Here is an 11,293-nt window from a genome sequence, read left to right as displayed (position 1 = left end):
ACGGGACAGGACCGACTGAGAATTGAGAGAGATCTGAGAGAAGCGTGAAACGAGAAACAAGAACCGAGAACCGAAAACCGTATTGACCGTGGCAGCTGCAGTGTGGCATAGAGTATTTCGTGCTCCAACATTGTGGCACGTAGCAAAAGTTCCGCAAAGCAATTTTTGAGTTTTTCTTTCTTTACGTATGTATTTTCTTTTTCTTTTTCTTTTTTGAAACATATGTGCAAATCAAACGATTTTCTTTCCCCTCTCCATCATCATCATCGTCACTTTCCTCTTGCTTTCCCTGTATGTCCCTCTCTCTCTCTCTCTCTGTCGCTCTCTCTGTCTTTTTGTCGGTGTCTCTTTCGGTATGTCTGCTACAGTTTGTCATAAATTTCTTTCCGACTTTGGCCCTCTTTCCATTACTTTTCTTTTTTGGGCCGCAACATTTGACACCTGCTACGCTTTTGTTTTTGGTCGCCATGCTTCCCGCTTTCCCCTCTTCATATTCCCACTCCACTTTCTGACTCTACCAATTTCCCCATTTTCCTTGGCATTTTATTGTGTGCTTAAATATTTACACAATGAAAACGAAGCATTTTCCTGTTTGGTTTTTCTTCTCTTCCTTTTTATATTTTATTTTTTTTTTGTTCGTTCTGTTCTTGCTGCTGCTTTTTGTATGGGGAATTTTTTATGAGTGTTTGTTGTGTGGTTCCATCCTTCTGTTCATATATGTATGTATGCAGGTATATATATACATATTTATATGTATATAAAGCTTGTTGTTGTAGCTTAGAGCGTTTGATTTATGATTTATAATGTTTTGTATGACCTGCAGTAGATATATTTGTGTATGTTTGCACATGCATATATATATATATATATGGGGAGTAATTCTATATTCTATACTCAATTGCCAATTATGACCCTTTTAAGGGTTTTTAAGGGTTTTTTGTTTCAATCTCCCCTCTGGCCTTTTTCATCTGTTTTCTCTCTTTTTCTCTTTTTCTTTTAGTGAGTGTGTGTTTAAATGAACGTAATTGTTGTCTAGAGGGTGCCATCAATTTGACTATGAGTTGGTCGAGTAAGAGATAGATAGATAGACAGAGAAAGAGCGAGAGAGAGAGAGAGAGGAAAATAAACTGTAGATGGAAGCACAATTGTTTGGGGCTGCTCAATTTTGTAATTGGAGTTAAATGCATTTGCTGAGTAATGGAAATGTTAACTGAATGAAAATTTGTTAAGAGCTAAGAATAGGGAATAGCATGCGTGTGTGTGTGTGTGTGGGTGTGGGTTCAAACTCGTTGACCAACACTGATACGACTAGTGCGACCAATTAACTTATTGTAAATTGCCAGCATTGTAATTAAATTGTTCCTTTTTTTCATGCAATTTTTACAAATTTGTGAATTGATTTAATCAAAATGTGCTTGCAACGGAAAATTTCAAGTAAGAAACACTCTCAATCCGTTAAACATATGATAGAAGATCGATTTACAACAAAGTTGTCGTTAGGACTTTACTATTTATGCATCAAAAGACTTTAGTTAAACATATTTTATGTGTAAAAAATTTATACGAAATTTTAAACACATTTGTTTTTATGGTTTTTCTTAAGCAACGGCCAATAAATTCTTGAAGCAAAACTTATGGAAATCGTTTGCCAAATCGTTTTCTTCTTTCTTTTGCTTTAGTGACTTGATGTTTTCAACTATCCGCATTTACATGGCCATAAAAAAACAATTTGGTATGACATTAGCCTTTATTTGACTGAACTGTAGCCAAAAGTGCTGCCAAATCTCTGGTTGATATGGGCTCTAAGCCAACAAATAGACTGAGTGTGTGCAAGTGAGATGGAGAGACAGAGCTAACAGATGCCTTAAGATAGTTTAAGCGTTTTCTTGGCTCCTGCCTGTTGCCAATATGATGTTCACAAATTTTATTGTTAAACTTTTGCCATGTCATAAACAGCAATTAAAACTAATTATTGAGAAAACGAAACCAAAATTGTTGTCTAACTAATTGCAGGTTTTTGCTTGGGGAAAATTGCATTTGCATTTCAAGAGATAGAGAGAGAGAGAGAGAGAGAGAGAGAGCGACAGACCGTCCCACCTGTGGGGCATATCGGGTGAAGGAAGAAGCCAACTCTCTAGGACTTTTGTTTATATCACATAACTAACAATTAGAAAATTGCAATGAAAGCATTGCGCACAGAGCACTCGACGTGTGAGTGTCTGCTATTCCTGTACTTTCCACATTCCCATCTACGTTTACTGCAGCTGCTATTTACAAATTCCCCATTTCCCATTTCACCCACAGAAAAAAAAAAAAAAAATTGGATGGGATTGGGCACGAGGGTTATAGTGGGTGAGTATAGAGTTTTCCTGGCCCCAGCATAGTTTATGGGAAACTTTTGCTGGCGCATATTAATGTGCAATTCCATCCATTTATGTAAAATGTAAAATGTATTTTATGCTTCCCGCGAGAATTTCGCATGTTTCGCAAACAGATAGACAGGCCAGGCCAACAGCCAACAGGCAACAGGCAACATCCAACACAGGCAACATTCAACATCAGTGTCAGGCAGACAGCAGCAGCAGCAGCAGCACCGGAGAACTTTTTATCCCTTTAAACTTATGATTTGTATACTCTATAAGAGTCTATGTGTAAATTTGAATTGGTGTTTGTAAGGCATCAATTAAAACTCGATCTTATCATCATAGTTTAAAAGAAAATTACTTTCCCATGGCATAAACTTGTAGGAACAGACAATTCGAAACAAAAACCACTCGTAGAAAAGCAGTCAATTTTACTTTAATATAATGAAGATCCTTTACTAAATAAAGGATCTGTTGAAATGGTTTATCATGGAAATTTAAATCTTTTTCGATATTTAGGAAATTTTATAGAGTATACAAACTGTCATATTGTGCATTTAGTTTTTTGGGGGATCGCTTTTGTTATTATTTTTGTTGATGGTTATGAAATGTATTGTATATTAAATGGCAGTTGCAAATAAAAATTCATGGGCAAAAACTGTTGGCCAGTAACATTTACATTTTTCTACCAAAAGAGCTTCGGCAAAATTGTATACACACACACATACATACGTACAAACATACATACATATGTACATAGATATGTATGTGTATGTAAAGTAGTACGAAAAAGTAGCAAATTTTCTATTTGTTGTTGTGTTATTTTTCCGATGAAAAATGCTTATGCAAAAATAGCAAACAAACTGGAAAACTGGTTTATAAATTTATGAAAATTAAATCAAATGTTATGGCCCGTTAGAGGTAAACTTCGAACTGTAACTCGGGGTACCACTCTCTCACTCTCTCGCTCTTGCATACATCTCCGCCGGGGATATTCAGTTTTATGAGGGAGAGGAGAAAAAATTATTTTGTGATTTCATTTCGTGTTAGGTTAAGCGAACCGTAAATTATATCTATATATATCTATATATACATATATGTAAATTTATATAGTATTGTTCAGACCAGATGCGTTATGTATATTATACGCAAAAGTTTTCAGTTAATTATTTTCCTTTTTTTTTTTGTAAGAAAATGTTTATTTATAATTGCGTTTAGATTGGGCTTTATGCCTGTAAGGATGTTAATTCAATGACGACGTAGTATATATATTAGAGATAGTATAAATAGTTTCTAAACCAATTTGATTAAGAAAGAAGAGTAAATTATAGGGTAAATTAGTTTAACTAAATGGCGTATGAGTTGAACGAGAGTATATTTATGATCTATAATAAAACTAGTTCATCTATGAGATCTGAGTCTTTAGCTTATACATAGAAAGTTTGAATTGGCGCCCAAACATAATCAGTTTTCTTGTAGTTTTTTTGTTTTTTACTTATGACCAAATTGCTTCATTGATGATTATTTTGGTGGCAGCTGATTTCATTTGCCTAAGTGAAATGATATATTTCGCAAAGGCGCATACATCAATCTCACTCAATTCAATTATAATAAAAAAAGCATAAAAATCTTTGGTAACTTTTCTTAATAATCTTATTCCGTTCTACCTGCTCTGCGTCTTTGCCTTTTGGGGTGACAGAGAAGGAACTCATCTGCCAACTGCCTTTATTGTAACGCAAATCCATCCACTTATCCGGCTTGACATCTTGCCGCACCGGTACCTCACTTGTCTCCTGTTTCTCTGGTATCTTTTTCGTATTTGCCTTCTCTCGCATTTTCTCTTCCGTTTTTGCCCTACCCTTCTTGCTGGCGATAACAACTTGTAAGCGTTTGTCATAACACGATCTGGCCATATAAAAATGCTCACAAAATTTAATGCTTTCTGAGCAGGGGCGTTTAGGTTTTTATGGACACGCCCCCGTTTCTACATGGGACACAACTGCTCCCCCATCTTCCACTTTACTCTACATTGCGGGGTCCCACTTTCAGCCTTAGCATGGGATATCATTCATATTCATAAAAGACGCGCATCATTATTTGTCAGGGATCCATGTAAACAAGTCAACAAAAAAGTTAACAAAAATAAAAAAAGCAGAGAAAAAAACCAAAAATGCCTGAGTCATGCATAAATTTTATGGACTGGCTGGCTGAAGAAAGATTTAAGCCAACATTGCGTATACGCAGCATGAGCCACAAAACTGTGTGTGTTTCGGTGAGTGTATTGGTGTGTGTGTGTGTGTGTGTGTGTGTGGCTTAATTAAAATGCGGTGTTGGGGCAAAATATTGAAACGACATTTTTAATTAAATGAGAAATACAAATGCAAATTGCCCGCAGGTGGTTTTTCTCTTCCTTTCTCTATCTTCTATCCCCCTCTCTTTTCTTCTGTATGTGTTTACAATTTTCTTTGTGTAAGTGAAAGTGGCAAGTGAAAATAAGAGTTGATTGTGAATTTAATTAACATTAAATGCAATAAAGATTTCGCTTTTTTTTTCTTACCCTCTCTTTCTCTCTCCTTCTGTCTCACTCTCTGTGCTTTCTTCAATGCTCACTTGACTCATTTACCGACAAAATTATTTAATTAAACTTTTTGCATAGATTTAACAACTATGAAGATGAAAATTATTGCACATTTATCCATTCCTTACGTTTTTTTTTTTTTGTGTTTTATTGCTTTAGATTTTCTTCTTGCTGTTTTTTCTCTTTTGTTTTCCTTCTTTCTACTCATACGACAAACTTTTCGAATTGCAAATTTTGTTATCACAAACACCAAAGCTCGCAAAATTGCCTCTACATTTATTCCGAATACATTTCACAAGAATTTCCCATACCCCGTCTAAGAGAGTCTTCAAAAGTTTCCTTTTTTTTTTTTGTCCCAACATCTGCAGAAGGAAGTGAAAAAGTTTTTTTTTTTCTTCTGAGATTCAGTCTCAGTCTCGTGTGTGTGTGTGTGTGTGTGTTTATTTAATATCTATAAAATAAATTAAACATTCATATTCCTGTTTATTTACTTAGGCAAATTGAGTTTTAAGTACACACACACACACACAGGCAGACACACTTCACTTCCATGTCGAAGTCGTAGTAGAAAAACAGCAAATCAGAGTTGTCAGAACAGAGTCAAAAGTTGCCATCGTCATCTTCATCTCCATCTTCATTCCCATCTGCAACCTTTTCATCATCATCATCTTCATTTCTTTTCCAAGTGAGTTGTAACTAAAAAGGAAACGAGTCCTGACTGCTGCATGTAAAAGTGACAAAAAGTATCTCTGAAATATTCAATTGGCCCAAGATACACATGTAAGCAAGAACTTTGACAAGCAGAAGACATCAGTAAATCGTAGCAAAATAGAAGAAAATTTGATATTTTAACAACATTTTCAACAATTTTCCACAAGGTCATGCTTAAGTTTTTTTTTTTTTTTTCGTTGCTTGAGCAAAATATTTAAAAAGTATAAATATCACGTAAAAAATAAAAAAAGGAAATATATAGAAAAATGGAATAAAACGTATATTAAGGGGCTTTGTTTTATGGTGAAAAAGGATTCAATTAAATACACTTAAATATTGCTTTTATTTCTTTAACTCATTTTGTGGTTCAACTAGTTAAATTAAGACTGATTACCAACAAAAATTTAAAAGAATAATAGAGTTTATCATGAAGCATACATGTAAATATAGATATTTTTGATGAAATGAATGATGACAAGAAATGAAACTCTGAAACCTTAATTAACTAAACGGCTATAACTTACATATAATACTTAGCTTAACAATTATTGATAATCATATTATTTGAAGAGTTGTAGTCTTTCAAATAAAAGTTGGAAAAGTATTTTTCCAAAAAACTAATTAAGTACAGTTCAACGAAATGGAAGTGGGTACAAATTTAAAGGCAAAAAGCTCTTTCAAATCAACTTGTACAAATTCACTTGAACTGCTGCTTAAGAGCCATTTAATTCAATTCATTAATTTGGCTTACTTTAATAACTTGTTGAGGGCTTATTAAAAAGCCGCTGATAATCTGCCACAGCTCCGAGTTCAAGACGGAAGTGTGGGCCATCATGGCTTTGGGTAAGAATTGAGTGTGTTGCGGATGGGCAGGGGAACTGATGAAGGAAGTGGAAGTGCGGGGCGACAAATCACTTCAATCGTTGTGCTGAGGAGCATGTCTATCGATACCGAAGTGCGACAAATGGAACACATTAAGTTAACATTATTGCCAAACAATTTGCTCGAGAATTGTTGTATGGTTGTTCATTTTGTGTTGTTCTCTCCTCTTCGCCCTTCTCGACTTTCGTCTTCTCGGTGTATCGCCATTATTTCCTTTCGTTTTTTTTTTCTTTCTTTTTTTCTTTTCTTGTCCTTGTTATGTTTTCCCCCTACTTGCCCGCAATCCGGCATCGGATCGGGCTCCCTCCACAAAAACCAAACCTAATTCCTTTGGCAATTGTGTGTGTTTGTCATGTGGCCAACCCCGAAATCTGATTAGGCGGAGGAGCAGAGTCGTCTTCCCTTCTCCAACTACAATAAATTGTTAGGAAACTTGTAAGCAAGATATAAGCATTTGTTGTGTTATGCAGTGGGTGTGTGTGTGTGTGTGTATGTGCGTGGGGGGTAAATTGCTTTTAGCCTGTTGCTAAAACATCGAAATGTCCTCAATCTGGCGTATAGCTGTTGTGGGTCTTCTTCGCCTTGTCGAGGGACAAAACAGTTAAGTGGTAAATTATCTTTGGGATTTCGAAAAAAAAGACACCCACACAGAAAAAGGAAAGAAAGGATTTACTTGTAATTGATACTCCTCAGGTAACACACACACACACATACACTGGCAATTGCAAAGCCTTAAAAGTGTAACTGAGTTACGCATTTGTGCATTTAGACAATTGATTTGGCAAGTGAGAAAAAAGACACGGTTCAACCCAAAAAGTGAATGGGTGGGGAATTGGCTAGAAACCTAATCGAAAACCACTAAAATGTTTCATGTTCCCACAATGTGTTACCTTCTCCAGAGATTATCCCTGAGTCAAGAAACAGTCAAAATACATTTAAAATACTTTTTTTGATTACGAAATAAAATATTAAACTCTTTGTCGAATATATTCTTTCATATAATCATATAACTTATTCTAGTTGCCATGGCTTCTCTTTTCTTTATTACTTTCATATTGAGCAGTTTTCATTAGCAGTTTCGGTACATTGTTGCAGTTGATTATCGTAATAAGTTCCCTCAATGCAATATACAGCATAGGGAATGGGATAATCGCATATTACATAGCGACTACAATCATTGGGATAGGGTAAAAATGTCCCCAAGGGATAACCACAACAAATATTTGGTGTATTGGGATGTAAGGTAGTTGAAGAAGGTTCAGGAGTTGTTGTTTCAGTGGTGGAAGAAGGTTCAGAAGTTGTTGAAGACTCAGTGGTGGAAGAAGGTATAAGAGTCGTCGATTCAGTGGTGGAAGAAGATTCAGCAGTCGTTGATTCAGTGGTGGAAGAAGGTTCAGGAGTCGTTGATTCTGTAGTGGAAGAAGGTTCAGAAGTTGTTGAAGACTCAGTGGTGGAAGAAGGTATAAGAGTCGTCGATTCAGTGGTGGAAGAAGATACAGTAGTTGTTGATTCTGTGGTAGAAGAAGACTCGGAAGTTGTTGATTCGGTGGTAGAAGACTCAGTGGTGGAAGAAGGTATAGTAGTTGTTGATTCTGTGGTGGAAGAAGATTCAGAAATTGTTGGCTCTCTGGTAGATTCAGTAGTAGAATCAGGAGTCGTTGATTCAGTTGTGGAGTTCTCTGTGGTAGAAGATGGTTTCTGGGTCGTAGACGACTCAGTTGTCTCAGTTGTTGAATCGGTTGTGGTTACTTTGGGACTACAGTTAGCCAATTCTGGATCCATGCATTTGAATTCAGTAGGACTAAATTCCAAACCTTCGGGACAATCAAAGCCAATTGGTATGGGGGACTGGCATTCGATGTATTTGCTACAATTATTTGGATACGGTACCCAACTATATTCGGGTTTTCCATAACAAATGCCACCGCCTGAAGGATCCTCAGTAGTTGTTGTCGTACTATCTGTTGTTGGGCTAGGAGAACTTGTCGAGGTACCATCTGTAGAGCTCTCCGTGGTCTTTTCTGTAGTCTTAGACGTAGTACTCTCTGTAGAAGGTTCTAAAGTGCTTTCAGTAGTGCTTTTTGTAGTGCTCTCAGTAATCCTTGGAGTTGTAGTTCCGTCTGTTGTGATTGGTCCTGAAGTTGTGGATGGTTTTCTGGTTGTTGTGACACTGCAACCAGCTATCTCAGCGTCAACACATTTGCCAAGCTCCACACTAAATTCATCGCCTTCATCACACTCGCCAGAGACTGCTATGGGTCGATCACATTTAATATATTTCGTACAGTCATTGGGATACGCCACTAATTGACCATCATCCGCATCATCACAAGGACCCTTCTGAGGTGGTGGTCTAGTCACAGCTGTTGTGCTCTCTATTGGAGTTGTTGTCGATGCTGGCGTAGTAGTAGTTGTGGAAGTATAATCCCAACGACAAGCATCCGTTGGCACATCTGGACCACATTTTTCTGTTATGGGATCATAATATTCACCAGAATTGCAGACATCCATCATATAGATATAATCGTCTACACAGCGTATAAACCACTGACAATTCTCCGGGTAAGGGAAAGTGTCACGAGTGCTGTTCGTGCACATAGTTGGTGCTGGTGTATAACCTGGTGAGAGCGTTGTAGTTGATTCACCCTTATCGCAATCGCTATCCTCCCAAGAGGCACATTGCTGTAGCTCAGAACTATAATATGAATCATCTGGGCAATAGAAGGCAATGGGAATGGGTGAACGACAGACAATGTATTTCTTGCAATTATTTGGATAGGCCACCATGTCATCAAGGTCGTGATCGGAGCACACGCCTTCACTAGATGGAGCTAAAGTAGTTGTTGTTGCCACCTCTGTAGTGGATGTAGGTGTAGGGGTACTACTTTTTGTGGTGCTGGTTTTAGTTGTAGCCTCTGTGGTTGTTGTTACAGTAGTTGCAGGACTTGTTGTTGTATCTTGCTCCTTGCAAGCTGTAGGTGATACATCTGGACCACATTCCCCAGTCTTTGGATCATAATATCCGGATATGCATTTGGCCAAATACCAACGACCTTCACCCAAACAAATATAGTATTTTGTGCAATCCTCGGGATATGGGAAAAATGTCGATAGCTCGGCATTCGCACACAACTCATCTGGCCCCAAAGTCGTGCCCTTTGTTGTCGTTGTCGTTGGAGTAGGAGTAGGGAGTGGGTGCAACTGTGGTTGTAGTACTTGGAGTTGTGGTGGTTGGTGTTGTTGTTGGCGTGGTAGTGGTACGATCACCATAGCAATAAACATCATCTGGTTCATCGCAACACATGAAATCTGGATTGAAAAGCATCGAACTAGGACATTCACCTAATTTCACTTCATGGTTCTCACAATATAAAAATTGCGAGCAATTTCCCGCGTATGGTATAAGTTGGTTATCATTCAAATCCTTGCAATCATCAGGATTGACATCAGGTGGCAAAGTAACTGGCACCGATGTGGTTGTCGATGTTGAAGCCATCTCAGTTGTGGACATCGACGTACTCTCTGTGGTTGATGTACCCAGACTTGATGTTGACTCTGTGGTCTGACCGCTTGTCGACGTTGTGGGATAGGGCGAAGGCGAACAGTCCACGGCGTTGGGCGTATCGCAAATGTGAAGCCAAGAATTAAATAATTTATCAGCTATACAGTAATCCAGGTAAGTGCAACCATTTTTGCATGTCAGATAGCCTTGACAGTCATAGTCATACTTATAGAATCCATTGCCCAAAGACTGACAATAGTCATCGGCTATAAATTCCGGCGATGGGCCGCACACACCATCATCTTCAGTTGTGGTCGTGATTGCTGGAGTTGTGTTACAGATGGGCGTTGTGGTCGTTGGTAGGGGTAATTCCTCACAATCATTCACCGAGTCGGGTGTATCGCATATTGACAAGAATTCATTAAAATATTTGTCGTCTTCGCAGTAGTTTAGTACCGGATAACCAGTGGTGCAATTAATATACGCATTACAGTCATAGGGATAACGGTAGACTGTTTGATCTTTGGCTAGACCACGACAAAAATCATCGGAAATGCCCGGCGGTGGTAGAGATGGATCCCAACTGCTGGTGCTTGAACCATCAATGCTTGTTGTTGTCTCCCATTTGGGTGTGGTGTTTGCTGTTATGGTCGGTGTGGTTGATCTTGGTGTGGTAGTTGTCGATGTAGTTGTTGTTGGTGTGTTTGTTATCGATGTGGTTGTTGTCCGTGTAGTTGTTGTAGTAGGAGTAGTTGTAATTTTCTCCGTAGTGGTCGATAGACCTACTGTTGTACCATCAGTTATGATTTGAGTAGAACTTTCAGCATTATCGAATGTATAGAATATACATTCCATTCCTTGTGGAAAATTGCAATTTTTTGTTGTATTATCAAACCATAAATTCGCTGGACATCTCATTACCGTTGGATATAGACAATCGCAGACCAAATATTGTGTACAATTATCGGGATAGGGGACAAGACAACCATACTCTTTGCCCGCACACATGGCCTGATTCTCATAACGTTCCTCATTTTCGCAAGTATTATGACGCGGTTCAATTGGAGGATAAGCCTGAACTCCAACATAGATCACAACTAGCCATAGCCATGGCCATGGTGTCCACTGAAGAAAATTAACTAAATAACAATAAACAAAAAAAAAAAAAAAATGTTCACAAAGTCTATAACAAATTTGTTCATCACTCGAATTTACCTTTCATAATGCTAACAACTACACTTGGCTCTTAAAGGTTAG

The 11,293-nt window shown here is 37.8% G+C and overlaps 1 protein-coding gene across 1 annotated transcript; it reads right to left on the bottom strand.

The window, feature by feature from the left end:
• Nucleotides 1–7,584: 7,584 nt before the first annotated feature.
• LOC137574061 (uncharacterized) lies at nt 7,585–11,281 on the bottom strand. The gene is given in 3 exon segments (XM_068286170.1): nt 7,585–9,735; nt 9,737–11,175; nt 11,252–11,281. Coding segments are annotated over 3 exon segments (3,597 nt in total). The 5' UTR covers nt 11,259–11,281.
• Between the last annotated feature and the right edge of the window lie 12 nt (nt 11,282–11,293).

Source organism: Drosophila tropicalis, unplaced genomic scaffold (genome assembly GCF_018151085.1).
Source record: "Drosophila tropicalis isolate 14030-0801.00 unplaced genomic scaffold, ASM1815108v1 contig_443, whole genome shotgun sequence".
NCBI classification, from domain to species: domain Eukaryota; kingdom Metazoa; phylum Arthropoda; class Insecta; order Diptera; family Drosophilidae; genus Drosophila; species Drosophila tropicalis.
The sequence above is the reverse complement of the archived record's forward strand: the minus strand, read 5'-3'. Positions and strand labels throughout refer to the sequence as shown.